Source organism: Podarcis muralis, chromosome Z (assembly GCF_964188315.1).
Source record: "Podarcis muralis chromosome Z, rPodMur119.hap1.1, whole genome shotgun sequence".
Classification (NCBI taxonomy): domain Eukaryota; kingdom Metazoa; phylum Chordata; class Lepidosauria; order Squamata; family Lacertidae; genus Podarcis; species Podarcis muralis.
This window is the reverse complement of record NC_135673.1, coordinates 12,916,821-12,936,966: the sequence shown is the minus strand read 5'-3', so window position 1 is coordinate 12,936,966 and position 20,146 is coordinate 12,916,821. Positions and strand designations below refer to the sequence as shown.

Below are 20,146 nucleotides of genomic sequence, written 5' to 3'. Positions count from 1 at the left end.
TCTGACCCTGGAGTCCCAGGTTCTCTCCCAACCCAGGAGATGCTGGGGATTGAACCTGGGACCTTCTACATGCCAAGCAAACGCTCTTCCTATGACAAGGAAGCTCACCTCTGCCTGAAATGCCAGCTTTGTGTTGGCTCATGGCAAGGCTATTAGCATTAAGTGGTGAGCACTGTGTTTGCTTTCCCTTGTGACTCTACTCTCTCTCTTGCAGGCTGCCAACTCGGAAATTGGCTGGACTCTGGGCTACATGCTGAACCTCACCAATATGATCCCCGCAGAGGCCCCCCGACAGCTGAGAGGGCACGAGGAAGGGGTGTGGGCAGCCAGCATTTTCTTCATTGCCGCTGTGTTGGCAATCTGTATTGCCTTGCTGGTCATGTATTTACTGCGCTGAGAGAAAGGGGCTGCATTTTGGACTGTTCACCTCCCCGCAGCCTCTGTGTGGGTTAGGGTGGGGCAGTCAGCACCAGCCCCTCAGTGGACCCACAAGCAAGCAAACACTAAACAGATTGGCAGGCGCCACCAAGCCAGACCAGCTTCAACTCTCTAAGACCCAATGGGACAAACATACACTACTTGCCCAACTAACACTGATTATGCCTTTTCTTTTCAGAAGTAAATGCAGTATATAATTTATTGTACCGCAATCCCCCCTCCCCAGCAGTATATTAGCTATGTAAACCATAAAGTCCCTGGTTCGAAACTTATCTCTTCCGTGAGCTGTTGCAAAGGCCAGAGGCAAGCTGCTTTCTTTCTCATCAAACCCTCCCCCCCCCAAAAAAAATATGGGGTGATGATAAAACTGTTCTGTGTTGCAGGAATCTCCTAAGACTCACTGGGCATAATGGAGGTAGGGTTTTGACCCCCCTCGAAAACACTCTAGCAATATTATTATTAATGAAAATTAATTGTAATAGGAATGAATTTACAAGTACTACTAATATTGTTTCTCATCCGCTGTTTACTGGACCAGTAGTTCACTGGTGCCAACCTGTGGGGCCCATGCAAGCAACTGGCAAATGCAGATGCCTGCCTTGGTGGGCAAGAGGGCAGGACTTCAAGGCTGCTTATCAGGTCTTAAGATTGATCTTGGCACCAAGGTGAGAGACCAGTTTAAAGCAGATGATAGATTCTCAGGCAAAGGAATTGCAGGGTGCCAGGAGTCAGTCGGACAGGAGCTACAGTGGTCTGATTCAGGCCTGGAAGAGGAACTGCCTGGGATGGGATCCCCAAAGATGCAACTACGGACAAAAAAAGCGTACTAGAAACACCATGCAAACACTGTAAATACTTGGGGGAGTTGATTCTATGGGGCTGGTTCTCATCTCCCTGTTGTGGACAACTAGTTACATTCTTTCTTTCTTTTTTGCACCAAAATATTTTTGTGGGTGAAAGGATCTCTCTCAACCCCATCAGGAACAAACTTTCCACAAGACTTAAGGCATGTGCAGGCTGTCTTCATTTTCCAGTTGGGATTCCATCACATACCAGCAAAATTCAAATTTGAAATGAAATTGAATATGAAATACTTGGGCAACAAAAAGAGACCTGGACTTTTTGTAGCAAGAAATGCGATGGGAAAATGCGTGGGATAGCACTTACATGACCCAACACCATAGAAATTCCCTGCAAACAAATTGGAATGAGTGTGCAATAAACAGTTGGACACTGTATGACCTCCCTGCGAACTCTGCACAAACAAATCAGGACAAATGTTCAATAAACAGGTCATCAGGAACTGACCTCACAGTGCTCGCTAGAAAACTTTATAATTCTTTTTATTGCACATTTCTCAAATAAAAACTTTGCTAAGTGTTTACTGTGGACTTATGAAACCAGGAATTATCTGCAGTGCTCTGCTTTTATTGAAGGATTTGGTAATGAAGACCAAATTTGGCTTTCAGAGAAACTTATCTTTCATGAAGGAAGCTTTGCACTAGTCCTCATGGGTTTATGAAACCAAGGATTAACCAGCAGCACTTTTCCTTTTAGTGCAGGATTTGGTATTGGAGGCAGGGTTTGGCTTCCGTGATTGGCTGGGGATGATGGGAGTTGTAGTCCAAAAGAGCTGAGGGCGCCAGGTTGAGGAAAGCCTACCTTACAGGCTTAAAGGTAAAGGTAAAGGTACCCCTGCCCGTACGGGCCAGTCTTGACAGACTCTGGGGTTGTGCGCCTAACTCACTCTATAGGCCGGGGGCCAGCACTGTCCGGAGACACTTCCGGGTCACGTGGCCAGCGTGACAAAGCTGCATCTGGTAAGCCAGCGCAGCACACGGAACGCCGTTTACCTTCCCGCTGGTAAGCGGTCCCTATTTATCTACTTGCACCCGGGGGTGCTTTCGAACTGCTAGGTTGGCAGGCGCTGGGACCGAACGACGGGAGCGCACCCCGCTGCGGGGATTTGAACCGCCGACCATGCAATCGGCAAGTCCTAGGCGCTGAGGCTTTAACCCACAGCGCCACCCGCGTCCCACCTTACAGGCTTAGATGGCTGTAAAAAAGGAGAGGAGACAAGTTCAGGAAGCTAGATCCACAGCATACATTTGAAGCACGCCTAATGCATATTTAAAGGTTGTAACTTCTCACAAAGAATCCTGGGAACTATAGCTAGTTAAAGATGCTGTGAATTGTAGCTTTGTAAGGGGGAAACCATAGCTTCCAGGATTCTTGGGGGGGGGGGGTCGTTACCTCAAATGTGCATTGGATGTGCTTTAAATGTATGTTGTGAACCTGACCTTAGTCATGAGGTAGGGACACGGGTGGCGCTGTGGTCTAAACCACTGAGCCTCTTGGGCTTGCCGATCGGAAGGTTGGCAGTTCAAATCCCCATGACGGGGTGAGCTCCCGTTGCTCTGTCCCTGCTCCTGCCCACCTAGCAGTTCAAAAGCATGTCAAAGTGCAAGTAGATAAATAGGTACCACTGTGGTGGGAAGGTAAATGGCGTTTCCGTGCACTCTGGCACTCATCATGGTCCTCCATGCGCCAGTAGCAGTTTAGTCATGCTGGCCACATAACCCAGAAAACTGTCTGTGGACAAATGCTGGCTCCCTTGGCCTGAAAGCAAGATGAGCGCCACAACCCCATAGCCGCCTTTGACTGGACTTAACCATCCAGGGGTCTTTTACCTTTTACCTTTTAGTCATGAGGTCTAAATTCACATTCAGCAGATCACTGAATCACAGTTGCTGGGGAAAGCTGTCCTTGGGGAATGGTTGTTGCCTTCCAGCCCTGCACATATAGCTTTGGTCTGATCCTGCAGGGCTCTTCTCATGTTTTTACTGTTAGCAGACCTTGCAGCTTGGAATTAGAGTGGAACAATCACTTCCAATTTCTGGAATTCAAAGGCTTTATTCATGCAGAAACTGTTTACAGAATGAGTGGAGATAGAAGGAGAGAAATAGCATATATCTTGTCTCAAAAAGTTAGGACAGAGCAACAAACAAAACAGCTCAGCTTTTAAGGGTGGCATTAAGGATGACAAAGCAAAGCGATAAGCAAGTGCTGGCAAGATTGCTAGACCAACAGTGCCCTCTGGTGGTTTAAAGTAATTCATGCATTAACTACAAACTCAAGAGAAGGAAATATATTTGCTTTTCAGCAACACTCCAATCCAATTAACTTTATTGTACTAGCCATTGGCTATGACAAATGTGAATCAAAAATAAATATAAGCAAAAGGGATGTTGCGCCACAAATAATAGTCTCTATTTAGATCTCTGAGTTTTCCTTACATTTCACTGCTATATTGTCCAGAGTATTCTTTCTGATCTTTTCAGCCACCAAAGCAAAAAGGGTGACTTTATGAGTCACTAAAACGTTCCCATTACTAAGAAGCCAACACTTCACCAACACTTAGATGCATTTTCAGCATGTCTGAAGGGCAACACAGCACCTAATGGCAAGGGAAGGGTCGATTGTAGCATCTGTGATTGAATGGGTGGGTGAGCTAAGGGACATGCCCCCTTTTTTCTGCTCTAGGAGCAGGTGTCAACAGCACTCTCGCACAGCAAAGCATTTTGGGAAAATGCCAGTGGTTCCATTGCAACGTCCTTCCAGCCACTCCTCGTTCACTGTGAAAACACAACCAAGGTGAAGGCAGGTGGGTTTACGGCCAAAGGCACAGATCAAGAGAAGGGGATGAGGAAGGTGCCTCTGGTGCCTTTTAATCTGGGAGGGGGGAACATTTTTCCCTTCAGGGACCATCAAACATCCATCTCTGCCCTGCCTACCTTCAGAGAGGATCTCCAGCTTGTCACCTTCTTTGAAAGACAGATCCTCCTGGCCCTGAGCAGTGTAGGGGTGACACGCAGTCATGTGGTAGAGTACTGGCCTGCTCGTGTTATCCCTTTGGGCCTTCAGAACACACACAAATGGGACTGGATCAACACATGCACTGGAATCAGAGCATTGGTAAGGAATCCCAAGAGTCATCTAGTCAAACCCCCTACCAATGCAGGCAATCCACTACTGCAGCACCTGTAATAGGTGGCCAGCCAGCTTCTAACAAAGAACAACCTACCCACTTCCAAGGAATTTCGCTTCCACCATCCAACAGCTTTTACTGTCAGAATGAGGTCATAGAGGGAGCTTGAGCAAAACAATTAACTCTGCTGCTTCAGGTTGGAGGATACCATTTCTGAATATTAATATTATTAATAAAAATAATATCTCACTAAAAATTGAAAACAGCAAGGCAGGACTGGTGTGCTAGCCTCCTGCTTGCAGGGAAAGTTGTTGTTGTCCAGTCTTTAAGCCTGATAACCCAACACCAATCAACGCGTACCTGGCACCAGAGGGTCAGTTGACCACCTTCCATGCTTTGCCAGATGTTCCTCAGTTCTTCATCATTGCTAACAGGGATCAGCTCATCACTACCTGAAATCTTGTACCTGAAAAGGGTCAGTGATGCAATCATGCACAGGTACATAGGAAGCTGTTAAGGCAAGAGTGGCATGGACACACCATACATTTAAAGCTCATGGCTTTTCCCAAAGAACCCTAATACATATGCATTTTTGTAAACATTGTTGGGTTGGAGAACTGCACCACAAAATTAGGAGAAGTGCAAATTTCAAAGGATAGCTGTGTACAGTGGTACCTCGGGTTACATACGCTTCAGGTTACAGACTCCGCTAACCCAGAAATAGTGCTTCAGGTTAAGAACTTTGCTTCAGGATAAGAACAGAAATTGTGCTCCGGCGGCACGGCAGCAGCAGGAGCCCCCATTAGCTAAAGTCGTGCTTCGGGTTAAGAACAGTTTCAAGTTAAGAACAGACCTCCAGAACGAATTAAGTACTTAACCTGAGGTACCACTGTATAGGTTTGAAGATTGTGTTGGAAAGCCACAGATCAGACAGATTCGGCTTTCATCCCTACCTGGTGCCAGTTCATGTGTATCTCAGAGCCTACCTCACTGACATCTGTGTAGCCTGCTGGCAGCATTCTTCCTGTAGCAGGTTCCTAAAGTCAGCCAGGGATGGGGCAGGACTCATTTTCACCTTGACAGAGTAGGAAGTGTGAATCTTCAGCAGGATGAACTCATTGGTGATGTCACCAGCCTCCCCAGAAGAGGATAAGTCCTGCTCAAGAGATGGAAAGGTATGGCTGAGCAAAGGGAACATCTGAAACAGTGTGTGTGTGTGTGTGTGTGTGTGTGTGTGTGTGTGTGTGTGTGTGTGTGTAGTATAAATAAAAATATAACAACTCCCCTTCCTGACACCGCAAACAGTATTTTCGGGTACAGATTGCATTTCGTGGAAGCACAATATAGTCTACAAATAGGATTAAGAAGCTTCTATTTTAACTTGGTATTCAGTCTCCTGTAACAGTATTTTTCCCTTCACAGTGCTCATTGTTTATTTATCACCTACAATCAAAATAAATGACTCTGTTATTTAGATCCACATCTCGTTTTTCTTAATTTATCTAACTTTTCTCCAGTTAATCCTATTTTCCCTTGCAAAGACCATACCATCTGAAATGTAGTTGGCAGGGGTGGCCCATTCCGTTTCACCACCTGAAGTGAAACAGGAATTGCTGCCCCACCACCACCATGTACCCTACTTCCACCACTGCTGCACCCCAGTTTTTGCCAAACTCCTCAAAGCATTGCAATTCAGCTTCTCCGCCTTGGGGCAGTGAGGATGAGTAGCAACACTGTGCATCCAAACACCTCCCTCTTGACGATGGAAGTGGTGGGAAGAGGACCGCCTCTTGCGCTGAGGTGGGCGTTTCACCCCTCCTCATGGATGGGCCAGCTCAGTTAATTGGAACCATTCTGCCAGATTCCTGACTATTTATAAAACCAATAAACAAACACCAGTCTGCCAAAAACATGTCTGCCTTTCTTTGACCTCTCATTGCTTGGATTTTGTGAGACAATCTTTCTAGGACAGCTAGCTGGCAAACTTTACAATGCCAATATTATAGATTCATACAGCTTACAGTTCTTCTGAAGCAGATTTTAAGGCTGTTCATGATGCAATAGCTAAAGCCCTTTTGCAACTACACTATATTACGTTACGTCACATTATTGCCATGGCAAATACAGAGTCTCACCTCCAGGGATCTATTTTGACCAGTGATGTTCATGTCTGCCCTGCCGTCATCTTCCTTGGCTGGTGCTGCAAAACAAGCTTCACCCACTTACTAATAAAGCTGCATATGCTTTTATATTTTATTTTTATTTTAGTTAATATTTATTTAATGTTTAGATTTTAAAATTTATACCCCACTCTCCACCATATGGATCTCTTAAAGTGGCTTACAATAACAAAATGCACAATATGCAATTTAAAGAATCTCCCCTCAAGATAAAAAAATCTAGGAACTGTAGTTTATTAAGGGTCTGGGAACTCTAGCTCTGGGAGGTGTAAACTATAGTTCCCAGGAATCTTTGAGGAGAAGATATGTTTCAAATTCTGGGTGTGTACACAGCCTAATTCCATTAGTTAAACCCTGCCTTTATCACATTACTTTTATACCCCACTCCATGGTTCTTCCCCCTCCCCATTTTGCCCTCACAACCCTGCTGGAGAGATTGGGCTGAAAGACAGGGAGAGGAGTTACTGGCCCAAGGTCACCCGGTGAACTTTGTGGCTGAGTGGGGATTTGAACACTGAGCTCCCGAGTCCTAGTCAGACACCCTAACCAATATGCAACAATGGAGAAAGGAAGCAAACTGGTTCCTTCTCCCTCTATCTCCTTTGCTGTAGGCTCTGTAGCTCTGTGCACCCACTGGGAGAAACGGGAGGATATAAAGGGTCCCTCCAGATATGTGACAAATCCCCTTCTTGTGGCTGACCTGATTTCTGAATATTTTGCCTCTCGCAGGGCAGGGTGGGGGGTTCTTTTCCAGGTGGTGGGGGAATCCCATTGCCGCCTTTCTGCAAGAAGTGAGAAGCTTTGAGATATGCCAAATCCCTTGTATGCACACACACAAAAGGTTGCTACTCTCTTTAGCTTGGGGTGCAAGCAAAAGTAGATGATAACCAGAGGAGCAAAGCAAGGGGTGCTAAAGTTCAGGAATACCTAATAGAGGGTTGCAAACTTTTCCAGCCAGCCTCTGTAGCTGTGCAATTTAAGAGCAGCTTCCTTTGCATCTCTGAGGTGGTTAATATGTTGATCTACGCACTGCAATAAGTTTCAAATACTGTATTGAACAGTGCAGGCACTGGCCACTTTCAGGTCAGCTGGCCACCTTTATGGCTGTGAGAGAGAGGCAGGCTGATGTGGCAATCAGGGAGGTATAGGTGGTTTAGGGCAGGCAGTGCTTCTAGAGAGAAGCCAAGGGAAAGAAATTGGCAGCTGCTGTCTCTGCGCCAGGAGCCCGTGAGCATCCCACATACTTCCCTTGCTCCCCCCCCTTCACCTGGGGCTGGGGATCATGAAAGCGGATGCCACAATCTTCCTCAAAAGCAGAAGAGATGACCTGTGAATGGAGGGAGGGTGGTATAAAATGAGCATTACTTTATTTATCATTTTCAATTTCATACATTTCACTGATTTCACTATCATTTTGACATTTCAAAACATGACTTCCTTCCCCCTCTTTCTGCTGTTCCTTAAATTTATTTTTAATATTTTCTGCATATCCAAATTTGCTCATTTATTCCTCTATTTTAAATATATACTCTTATAAAACTGCAGGTTATTACAAGAATCCTGCCAATGTTCTTATCTGTTTACAGTTTATCTGTAAATATTCAATAAATCATTTCTATTCTTTTACAAAAAGTTTGTTATCTTGATTTCTTATTTTTCCAGTAAGTTTTGCAATTTCTGCATATTCCGTAAGTTTTTGGATTCATTCTTCTTTTGCTGGGACTTCTTCTTCTTTCCATTTTGGGTCAAGTAACATTCTTGCCGCTGTAGTTGCCTGCGTGAATAAATTTCCATACAGCTTGGGTAGTTCTGACCCTAAAATGAGCATTACAAGCCAGAGGTGTGCAGTGTCAACTATTGGCTGTTATTTGGGATCCTGAGAACAAATACATGTTCATGGGCCTTCTCTTGGAAGCCTCTCATTTATGGAATACTCTTGCTGAGGGAGGAGTTTCTGGCTCCAACCTTGTCATTGATTTGGCACTATTTTTTATTTCCCAGGCATTGGGGCAATGCCTATTATTTGCTATTGTACTGTTAAATTTGTGTTTTGCAACGCTTACGTGACTTTATTGTATGTTATTGGTTGTAAAGCAAAGTATTCATTTAACAAACCTGAACAACAACAACAACAAGAACAACAACAATTTTCTCTCTTCTGGCTTGGCTCATCCATCTATCTCTCTATCTCTGCCTGCCTGTCTGTCTGTCTGTCTGTCTATCTATCTATCTATCTATCTATCTATCTATCTATCTATCTATCTATCGTCAGCATAAGGGGCACCAGCTGAATGCAAGAATGGTTTGGAGTAAGGCAGACCTGGTTGTGGGTCGTGAAGGCCGCTCCCTGCAAGGCCCTTTCCACCTGGCCTAGGGGGTGGGGCCCACACTCACTAGCCCTACTGAAGAGGCTCCTCATGAGGCCGGAGGAACAATAGCCCGGCTATTGCTTTATTGTTTTATTGATTTAATATGCTGTAAACCGCTTTGAGATTTTTTATTAAAAATATAAAGCGGTATAGAAATTTAAAAAATAAAAATAAATAAATAATTACTCTGCAGTTTGTGCAGCCATAGGTGGCCATGCCAATTCTAGCATGAGGAATGGCAGGCAGGCACATGCAAGCTATTTAACAGAGGGAAAGCAAGCCACTGTATGAAGTGACTACCCCCTCCCTTCTTTAAAAGGGCATAGAGCAAGAGAGGAGGGGCTTGGGAAAAGTAGGATGAGCAAGGGTGGGAGCCCCTAGCAAATCCCTCTACAGAAAGTGCCAAAACGATTTACAGCCAGAGTGAAAATGCAATCAAAAACATATACAAGCATGTTTAAAAAAAACAACTCAAAAAGCAAACATCCAATAATTGATGATGGCCAAAAGTCCAAAAAAGAAAGAAAAAAAGAAAGGGTGCTTTTGCCTGTTGCAATACAATGGCAAAATTGGTGCCAGAAGGGAAAATTTTGTAAACAGGGAACCTCCCCGACAAGCTTTATTTCTACATGCAAGGTTGTTGGGGGAGGTGAGTTGTACAGGAGAACATTCCAGCATGTGAGCCCCACCCCTCTCCTTTACCAAAGTAGTTCAGCCCAGAAGCATGCTGACTCCCTTTGGGGAAAACTAGCCCCATCGCACCAGAAGAACATTACCCCTTTTATCTGCGGAGTCAGAGGTTCTACCTTGGCCTGGCCCAGGAAGTCTTTTTCTTCTAGCTCTTCCACGTCCTTCTTTGGGGGCTTGAAGATCTCCCCCTGAGGGACACTCCGGGGTTCCAAGAAGAGATGTTCCTAGGATAGGGCAGGTTTAGGGTAGACTATTCACAACAGGGTTATCTTGTCTTGGATATACACATTTACCTGAAGCTGCAGAAAGGAAGTTCATCTTGTCTGGGCAGAGGAAAATCCTCTGTGTACAGAGTTGCCAGAGGGCAGTTCTCTCTTTCAGGGGTGGGGAATCTCAGGCCCAGGGGCCATATGTGGCCCTCAAGGCATCTCCACCTGGCCCTTGCAACTCCCCAAATGCCACACCCCTTGCTGGCCTCTCTTTGCACCTCCCTTGAGTGTTTTTCCTTGGCTGGAATGTGTCCTTGAACTCCAGCAGTGCCTCTTGCTTGTCTGGATGGAGAGGTGTGAGTGGGCAATAAAAAGGGCACCTGGAGACGCCCTGTGTGTGTGTCAGCCTCTGCTAAGCAACCTCTTCCTTGGAAGGTGGATCTACACTTCCAGGAAAAACCGACTTCCTCAGATTAATGCAGCAAATCATACCTGCACTTGCTTCAGAGCACTATCAAGGTGGTGGATTTGACCCTTTGGGGTCTCTCTAGCAGCCTCCTTCAGTGTTTTCTGAGCATCCTGCCACTGTCCAAGATGGCACTGAGCCACAGCAGTGTTGTACGCCACCTGCACACCACACAAGAAATAACATTTCTGCTGGATGCAAGCCTCAGACATTACACTGGGTTTTTCAGCAGGAAGGAACGTCCTCAATTACCAACTTTGTAAGACCTCTAAATAGTAAACTCTTATCATTACACAGGTTTCACAGCATAGAATCATAGGGTTGCATCCAGTGCTAATCTTACTCAGAGCCTTGGACCCTCTTACCTACGGGACTGCCTCTCCTGGTATGCCCCACGGAGGACCTTAAGGTCCATAAACAGCAACAACTCAGTGGTCCTGGGCCCTAAACAAGTTAGATTAGCTTCAACCAGAGCCAGGGCCTTTTCAAGTCTGGCTCCGGCCTGGTGGAACGCTCTGCCTCATGAGACCAGGGCCCTGCAGGATCCGATTTCTTTCCGCAGGGCCTGTAAGACAGAGTTGTTCCGCCTGGCCTTTGGCTTGGAGCCAATTTGATTCCCTCCCCCTCTTTCTTTTTCCTTTTCCTCCTGTGATGAGGCTGCATTGTAACATTTTAATATTTTAATGTTTCAATATTTTAATGTTGTATTTTAATCTTGTTTTTTAGTTGTATTCATTCAATTTGTTTTTATCATTGCTTGTTAGCTGCCCTGAGCATGGCCTTGGCTGGGAAGGGCGGGGTATAAATAAAAATTATTATTATTATTATTATTAGAGCAGACCAGTCAGATACCTCTTGTTGGAAGACCACAAGAAAGATCTAATTGCAACCACACTTTCCCTATACATGATCCCGATACATGAGTATCTGACAGTAGAAGTGGAACATAGCCATTGTGGCTAGTAGCCACTGGTAGCCTTATCCTCTTCTTTGAATTTGTCTAATCCTCTTTTAAAGCCACCACCACTACTTCCTGTGGGAGTTCCCCCTCACAGAGTTACAATTTTCAGAGTGGTTTAGCAATCAATCGCTCTTCATGGGGATCTCTGAGAATTGTAGCTCTGTGTGGGGAATGTGTATGGGGGGGCGGAATTGTCCTAACAAGTCTCGGCATCCTGAACAAACTACAATTCCCAGGATCCTTTTGGCTAATCCCTGACAGTTCAAAGTGGTATGCTACTGTTTTCCAGAATGGGAAGTCCATGTCCCAGGGGATTCTGGGATTACATGTGCACATGTTTATTTGTACCATTCAGCTTCTGTGTACACAAGTACACAGACTGTTTGGGCAAGCTGTGAAGGGAAGGGTAGAGGAAGTATGAGAGGATAGGCTATGAAAGGGGAGCTGTGAGGTGAAGGAAGTGTAAAGGGGGGGGGGAGTTGGCCAGGTGTAGAGGAAGGGGGGTTGGCAAAGGGGTTGGTGAGCAGAGCAAACAGGGGCAGCAGTCCCTAGTTATGTCTATTATGGATTCCTTTGCTGCGTCATCATCGTATGATTCTCTTAATATCACCTTACCTCCCAGGCACACAACACAAACTTCAGACCCAGCTGCTTATAATCAATGAAGGGGTTCTTCCTGAGGTGCAGCAGGGCAAGCCTGAAATCATTCAGGGCTTCTTCATATCTGGCAGGGGAAGAAAACAACAATCTCTGTGTTTAGGAAAGTAAAAATACGGTACTGAGATCAGGAAAAGAATTACACTGTTATTGCTGTTAGATATATCCTAGGTGTAAGGAGCCCCCGTGGGGTCTGAGGACCCTCCAGACCTCTCCCTTTGGCCAACATCCCCTTAACCATGCCCACCTACCCCACCACTGATGACATATGTGCACAGAACAGGATTGCAGAGACAGAGCCGGATTTACAGAAGCCGTCCCAGTTTCTCATTTGATTCTGGAATGTCCCACTTTTCCTTAGGACATCCCAACATTTCATCAGAGAAATGTTGGAGCATATGGTGTGCAAACCCCAAGCCAAGGGGATAAGTAACTACCGTATTTTTCGCTCCATTGGACGCACCGGACCATAGGACGCACCAGACCATAGGAGGGGGAGAACAGGGGGAAAAATTTTTTTCTTGTTCTTCCCCTCTAAAACAAGGTGCGTTCAAGGTACATTCACCAGAGCTTGTGGGGCTGGCGGTGGGGGGAAGCGCTGCTTTCCCCCACCGCCAGCCTCAAAGATCTCTGAAGCCTTTGGAGCGCAGCGCCCCGCTGCCCTGGAGAGGTTTGCGCGCAGCCGTCCCCAAGCTAGAGCAGCGAGACGGAGCCCTCCGTCTCGCTGTTCTGGCTTGGGAACAGCCTTGCTAGCCTCTGCAGGACAGCGGGGTGAAGGCACCCCGCTGCCCTGGAGAGGTTTGCGCGCAGCCGTCCCCAAGCTAGAGCAGCGAGACGGAGCCCTCCGTCTCGCTGTTCTGGCTTGGGAACAGCCTTGCTAGCCTCTGCAGGACAGCGGGGTGAAGGCACCCCGCTGCCCTGGAGAGGTTTGCGCGCAGCCGTCCCCAAGCTAGAGCAGCGAGACGGAGCACTCCGCAGTGCTCCGTCTTCCTGTTCTGCCTTTGGGCTTAGCGGCGCAGCCTGCATTCGCTCTATAGGACGCACACACATTTCCCCTTAATTTTTGGAGGGGAAAATGTGCGTCCTATAGAACGAAAAATACGGTATACATCCTTTAGAAGACATCTGAAGGCAGCTCTGTATAGGGAAGTTATTTTAATGTTTTATTATGATTTTTATATATGTTGGAAGCTGCCCAGAGTGGCTGGATGGAGCAACCCAGTCCAATAGGTGGAGTATAAATCATAAAGGTAGTAGTAGTAGTAGTAGTAGTAGTAGTAGTAGTAGTATGGAATCAGGCATCCCTATTTTCATTGGAGAACGCTGGAGGGCATGGGATTGAACTCTACTTTCCGGTTTACAGAATCCACAGGATCTCTGTTTCCTCTCCACATTTAACAAACCCCCTAATTTCTAATTTATTAGAAATTCAACAGATGAACATTTTTCTGGCATGGAGCGAAGCTGTAGGTAGCTGAATTCTCTCCACCATTCCACGGCTGTTAAAGGGTGGAGGGGCTCCACTAAGAAGAAGGTGGCAACTTGACATCAGTTTCTGCCCCACATATGCTGCATAGCTTGGCTGGTTGTTTGCCTTCCTTTTCCCTGCTTGTGTGCTGGATTCATTCTGGCTCCTACAATATTTGTGTGAGCTCAATTATTGTACCCTTTGACAGTGAAACAGCAGACACTCACCTCTCCAGCAACAGGTAAGCATATCCTCTCTGGAAGAAACCCACAGCTAAGCAATTGTCTTTGGAAATGGATCGGTCAAATGCCTGGAGGCAGAAAAATAACGTTAAGGTTGCCAGATTTCTTTTTTTACTCCTGTGCTTTTTAACAGCAGGAGAAATTCAGCAAGAAATGCTTTTTTCCTGGCACAGAGATGAAACAATGAGAAAAGGCATCACTTGTTTGCTTTTACTGGGTCTCAGGCTGTTTAGAGGCAGAGAAATAGAGCCAGCCATAAAAAGTTGACAGCTTTTTCTCAGCAGGGCAAAATGCATTTTGAGCATGTTGTTTGATTTGGTTTGATATAAGGAGAATTCCCTGGATGTCTAGATCCAGATTTGGGGCAAGTGTTCTTTGGTGAGAGAGCGCATGCAGTGATTTAAAATCTCAAAACATGCAGCAAAGTAAAGCGTGGAAATGCAGGATGTTAGACGTTTAAAATAATCCCCTTCTAAATTGCTACAAAAGCACCCCACTTTCCTTAGCATATACAATATGTTTGGTAAGATAAATATGATTTACTTACAAAACCATTCAAAGATCAGATTCATGTGCTTTTCCATAAAGCAGCAAGAAAAGCCAGGCAGCAAAACTTAGGTTAGTTCTAAAAAGGTAAATGTTTCTAAAATTCAGCTTAGGCACCCTTACTGGAAGAGTTAACATGGTAGGGGGAAATGGTGGGATGTAGGAAAACAAAGAGTTTGGTAACCCTTCCTCCCAGCCTGAGGGGGTGTGACCTAGTTAAGTCAGGTAGGACAGCTCACTCTATGTTTTTAACTCCTTCATGCATTAATTATAGTTAAGCATGTTGGTTATATTAGGTGAGATATTTCCCACAGAGAAAGGGACTGCAGCTCAATGACTTTGAACCCACTTGCTTTGCACATGGATGGGACTGAGTTCAAAACTGACCCCTGACATCTCCAGTGAAAAAGTGGGGGGTGGGGAGATCCCAAGTAGCAATAGCGAGGGAAAAGTCATATTTTTGACCAAGACCCCAGAAAGCTGCTGCCAATCAGAGTAGGCGACACTGGTCTAGATGGGCAGATATTCTGACCTGCTGGCATAACAGAGCTTCCTATGCAGGAACCAGGTATGAACTAACTCAGCCCACCTTCCCAAGCTTGGTGATTCTGAGACAGAAATGCAATGTCTCTTCCGGAATTTGTTACCTTAAGCTATTGCTGCACTGAGAGGCTAATTCTGTTTTTGCTTGCAAAGTAGGTCAGGAATTCTTCCAGGGATAAAGCATTAAGGAAGGAACTTGCAAAGTCATTGTTTCTTCTGTAAAAAGGTATTCCACTGAGGCTTAACTAAGGTTGGACAAATCAATCAATTTCAGTTTCTAATCTTTCCAACCTTTTGTTCAGTTTGCCAAATTTCTGGATCAGTTTGCAGATTTTAAAAAAAAATGTTCTCGTGAAAATTGGGCAGCTTTGTACACATCTCTGCCAACATGCACCTCTCTTTTTTGCAAGTGATGTCCCTGTTACGGAAATTACGGGGGGGGGGGCACATCTTTAAAGTTAAATATTACAAATATTATGCCTGAATGTATCCTTTCAACTGGACAGCTCAGGGAAGTTACCTAGCTTTAAAAATAATATAAAATCATCTCCTTTCTCAGTTTCCTCCATTCCAAAGCTATTTTCCCCTTGAAAAAGGACTCCAGGAAGTTTCCAGAGGTGACAATTGCTGGGCTCATTGTTAGCCAAAGGAAGCCAAATCTCATCACCAGACTCCTCAGGCTCCAGACATGCAAAGGAACTTCTATTGTACTTTTGGGTGGTGGGTACTTAAGACATATTTGTCTATGCTAATCTTATACCTGAGTCTTGCCCTGCCATGTCTGCTTATGCTAATCTTGTACCAAGGACTTGTCTGGACATGTTTGCCAAGGTTAACCCCTCCCCTTTTGTGACATGTCAGTGATGTAGCAATGATGTAGCAATGATGCTGTACGAACTGTATTCTGGGATATGGTGGGAAAGTTTTAAAAGTCTTTGTCACCCCATCCTTGGGGTTCAAATTTGCTCTTTGAACCTATTGCGCAATAAACTTTGGTCTACAGCTATTTGCTCCGGTTGGCTGGACTCCTTCCTTTATTCTGCAGGGACCTGCGGGCTCTGCCCGACGAGCTGGGTGACTGAGCAGCCTCACACCTAGATTTTCCATAACATTCCCTAATACTTTTGTATGTTATTTTCACTAATATTTTCATTATGTGTTCTTATGGCTGGATAAATACATCACAAAATTTGGTGCAAATATTTGTGTGTGTGAATTAGGCATCTTTGCATTAACATGAAAACTGAACCAAATTTCTTTCCGTCCCTAGGTTTAGCCATATCAGAACACTTTTTCTGTTTTGGGCTTCTTGTATTCTGCTTCACCAGTCCCAATGGGCACCAGCTAGTTCTGGAATCTGAGGCATGTTGCTGACTCATTCGTTCTGGGAATTGCTAAATTTGTTCAACAGTTGCTTCCTGCTGCGGTAACCTGGTTCTCCAGGAAGTGCTGAATATGAATATCCTTTGTCCTCCCCACAACACTTTTTATACCTGCATTGATTTACTTTATGTGAGGCACTTCACACGTTACATTCCTTACGTGCACAGTTTAAATACTTCTTTCCTCCCACAAGTGTATACCTATTGATTTATATTTTTTTAGTGTCATAGTGCAACCCTGATTTATTTATTTAACAACATTTGCAGTAGACCACTTATTTGATTTTTAAAAAAATCACATGCCTCTAAGGCAGGGGTTGGCAAACTAAAGTACGCGGGCTGGATGAGCTGCAACTGGGTCGTAAATCCGGCCCGTGCCCCACGCCACAAAGCCGGAACCTGCTGCGAAGCCGAGACTCCCAGCGACGGCAGCGGGAGGAAGAGGCCGAGCAGCGGCGCCTCTGCCACTTAATTGCTGTGCCTGGTTTACCTCAGCGCAGCGCGGGGACCTCTCTGCCAATCAAATGCTGCGCCTAGTTTACCTCAGTGGCGTTTGATTGGCAGAGACATCCCCACGCCGTGCTGAGGTAAACCAGGCCGACGTCTGTTTGGCAGAGCTGCCGCGACTCGGCCTCTTCCTCCCATCGCAAGGAGGCAAGGCAGCGCCCACCACCGGCTCTGGCTCCTTCCGCCTCGCCACCTCCAGACAGTGGACCGGCCCACTACTAGAAAAAATTGCTGACCCCCTGCTCTAAGCGATTTACAATGGGCAATCTAAAACTGTCATTTAAAAATACCAGTTAAGAGAAGCATGGAAAACTAGTTAACATACATTTTAAAAATATAATAAAATCAGCAGCCATAAAGCCATTATGCATAATAAAAACACATGTAAAAATTGGTTGTTAAAATGACATGCCTGGGTAGGTTTGCAGGAGTAAACAAAACAAAAAAGTACAGTGGTACCTCGGTTTATGAACTCAATCCATTCCGGAAGTCCGTTATTAAACCAAAACCGTTCTTAAACCGAGGTGCACTTTCCCTAATGAGACCTCCCGCCGCTGGTGCCCTTCCACCATTCGGATTCCGTTCTTAGACTGAGGTAAAGTTCTCAAACCGGGACACTACTTCCGGTTTTGCGGAGTTCGTTAACCGAATTGTTCTTTAACCAGACGGTTCTTAAACCGAGGTACCACTGTATTTAACAATTGTTGAAAACAATATAGTGAAGGCCTAATCTACCTCACAGGGTTGTTGTAAGGATAAAATGGCAAGGGGGGCTGCCACCTTGAACTCACTGAAGGAAAGTTGGGATATGAATGTAATAAATAAGCAGATAAAATATAAATATCATCAATACATATGAATATGCCATACAGGCAGGTCTGGCTCTGGGTTTGAGAGGCCCAGGAGCAAAGTGTGCTCTAGTGGGCTATACAAGCATGACTTTCTTGGTGGTGTCAGTATCGGTGGCTAAAGGACTGCCACCTTCATTTCCCACAATGCTCTGGAGCGTCCAATCTACTGCCACCCCATGACGTTGTGGGAAATTAAAACAGAGGAAGACCAGCCTTTTTCAGCTTGGTGACTTCAGGATGCTTTGGACTACAACTCCAGTCAGCGCAGACAGTTCTGTGTTGTGTGTATGCTGCATGGAAAACCTGAGTTCGAACCTGTCATGTGTGAAATGGTCTTAACACCTACCTCCAGAGCTTGCTCCAGGTCTCCCCTTGAAAGATGCAGGCAGCCAATGTTGAAGCTGATCTTTGAAGGAGGGTTTTCAATGCTGCAGAAGATGCGTAAGGCAGATTCCCAGCTGCCCTTCTCTAGAGCTAAAACTCCTTTGTACCAATGCCTGACCAGGTTACTGTAAGCCATTGTCCTTCCAGTATGAGAGGAAGCAATCTGATTTGGAAGGCCTGGCTCTTTAGAGCTTGCTCAGACTATGCGCTGTTTGGCATTGCTTCCAGAGACAAGCATACCAGGAAGTTGAGCATCTCTCTCTCTCTCTCTTTTGATCCCAACTAACCTTTATTGCTCAAACAGGGAAATACAGGCAGAGGAGGAGCCACTCTGGCAGCAGGTCAGTTTACAGACAAAGTCTTTTCTGTGCAGAGCCTGGGCAAACAACAAACCCTCTGTCCCAACTTTTTTATCATTAGGTGCACTGTCTCTTTTTCCTTGTCACAATGTCCAGGTCTGTAGTAAGAACTGGAATTTATGAAGTAATATTAAAGGAGAGCCTTTGACCAGGTGTAAAGTGCCTTCATCTCCACGGACTACAACCTTTACTGCCCTTGAGCCATTTAGAAGAAATGCAGATTTTCTGTTTCCCTTCTCCATCCACCCTGTCCCCATTTCCATTCCCAAATCCTGTTGAATAAATGGGATTAAGATCAGGAGTTAATTACAGACTGCTGTGAGCTGTTCTGCCTATACCAATGACCAGTGAAATGTGGCTCATGCTAGCTGCTCCACTCTATAACTAATCAACTGCATTTTGCACTAACTGGAACTTCCATGCCATCTTCAAGGGCAGCCCCAGGTAGAGCACTTTACAGTAGTCCAGAACATGAATTACTATGGCCAATTTAAGAATGGCCATATGTGGCAAACCAGCCCATAGCTGGTCAAAGGTACTCTGCACCAGCAAATAATAATAATAAATTTTCTTTATACCCCGCCCTCCCCAGCCAAGGCCAGGCTCAGGGAGGCTAACAACCAATAATAAAAATGAGTTGAATGAATACAACTTAAAAACAAGATTAAAATACAACATTAAACATTAAAATGCAGCCTCATCACAGGAGGAGAAAGGAAAAAGACAGAGGGGGAGGGAATCAAATTGGCTCCAAGACAAAGGCCAGGCGGAACAACTCTGTCTTACAGGCCCTGCGGAAAGAAATCAGATCCTGCAGGGCCTTTGAGCCTCTGGTGACAAAGCTGGATCTAGGACATGGGTGGGGAACACTTTTCAGCTGGATGGCTGCATTCTTAATGGGGTCCTTAATGGGGTATAGACCTTGTCAGGTGCCAAATGATGCCAACCTCTAGTCCCTTCTTTTGGTCCCTGGGGTGTCACTTGTCCCTGTTTTTGGCCTTTGTTGTTGTTTAGTTGTTCAGTCGTGTCCGACTCTTCATGACCCCATGGCCTTCTTAAATTTTTTGTGAGAATTGGGCACTTAGATAAAGAATGAACCTATATTCATCTTCGATATGTTGGGAACTATAACGAATGACTGTTTATTTATTTAATTTATATACTGGCCTTCCTCTGAAAGGGTTCCATATCTATGAAGAAAGACCCTGGTGAGACCCCCATGCACCAGTCTCAGAGGGGCTGCCTGCTGCATCTTTGCAAGATTCTCTGCTCTTCTGCCTCCTTCTGCTCAGTATCTATCAGAGACAGTCATTCTGCCTCATCTCTGCATCAAGTTGGGTGTGAATGGAGCATTCAGTCACTGCAGATACCAAGATGCAGCAGAAATTTGAGGAATGCTGGGAAAAGTTAAGGAAAGGGGATGCCTTGGCCCAGATGAGCCTCCCTGTACTCTGAGATCATCTGACAAAGGGATTTTGTTCTAATTACCTTCATGTCTAAAAATGTACGTTGTTAAGTCTCACTTTTCTCCAGGGCCTCAAAAAAGCACTTCAGCAGAAATTTTTGCAATGCAGAAACACACTAAAATATGATCAATGAAGGCTGAAATGTAATGTACTCTTATTTGACAGTAAGCCCCACTGAACTCAAGCTGGACTTGCTTCTGATTGCACTGTAAAGTCACTGGAATGAAAAGTGTTAAAGAAATTGTTCTATGGGTTTTTGGTTGATTGATTTGTATGTATGCAGTAGTTCAAATAAGAGAATACAGCTCTCCTAACAACTCTCAGCTTCCTTAACATCATCATCATCATCATCACATTAACAAACTACAACTCCCTGAATTCTCTGGGGGAAGCCATGACCATTTAGAGTGGCATTGTAGTGCTTTAAATGTGGGGTATGA

At 45.2% G+C, this 20,146-nt stretch overlaps 2 protein-coding genes across 5 annotated transcripts in view; one reads left to right on the top strand and one right to left on the bottom strand.

The window, feature by feature from the left end:
• ENTPD8 (ectonucleoside triphosphate diphosphohydrolase 8) overlaps positions 1-1,820 on the top strand; it is a 34,941-nt gene extending 33,121 nt beyond the window's left edge. For all 3 annotated transcript variants that reach the window (XM_028715659.2, XM_028715658.2, XM_077922190.1), the window contains one exon: positions 215-1,820. In XM_028715659.2, the coding sequence (XP_028571492.2) occupies positions 215-397 (183 nt within the window). In that variant the 3' untranslated portion in view covers positions 398-1,820. The remainder of the gene's footprint in view (positions 1-214) is intronic.
• Positions 1,821-3,316: 1,496 nt separating this feature from the next.
• NOXA1 (NADPH oxidase activator 1) lies at positions 3,317-20,028 on the bottom strand. Of its 2 annotated transcripts, none has more exons than XM_077922191.1 (12): positions 19,408-20,028; positions 13,654-13,736; positions 11,917-12,025; positions 10,367-10,501; positions 9,782-9,889; positions 7,874-7,933; positions 7,307-7,388; positions 6,562-6,626; positions 5,413-5,582; positions 4,787-4,892; positions 4,233-4,356; positions 3,317-4,073 (listed from the first exon to the last, which is right to left on the bottom strand). In XM_077922191.1, exons 1-12 carry the CDS (start codon positions 19,459-19,461, stop codon positions 3,991-3,993), a joined length of 1,179 nt encoding a protein of 392 aa, XP_077778317.1. In that variant the 5' UTR covers positions 19,462-20,028; the 3' UTR covers positions 3,317-3,990. The 2 variants fall into 2 exon arrangements, with proteins under 2 accessions (XP_077778317.1, XP_028571425.2); XM_028715592.2 differs by lacking the exon at positions 19,408-20,028 and adding an exon at positions 17,844-18,425.
• Positions 20,029-20,146: the final 118 nt, after the last annotated feature.

What these genes read in the sequence shown, in the direction of transcription:
- NOXA1 (XM_028715592.2), bottom strand. Translation starts at nt 18,017, where the DNA reads ATGGCTTACAGTAACCTGGTCAGGCATTGGTACAAAGGAGTTTTAGCT. An exon ending in ACCTGGAGCAAGCTCTGGAG is followed by an intron (nt 13,737 to 17,843) that starts GTAGGTGTTAAG and finishes TTCTGCCTCCAG; the next exon opens with GCATTTGACCGATCCATTTC. An exon ending in GTCAAAATAGATCCCTGGAG is followed by an intron (nt 5,583 to 6,561) that starts GTGAGACTCTGT and finishes TCTCTTGAGCAG; the next exon opens with GACTTATCCTCTTCTGGGGA.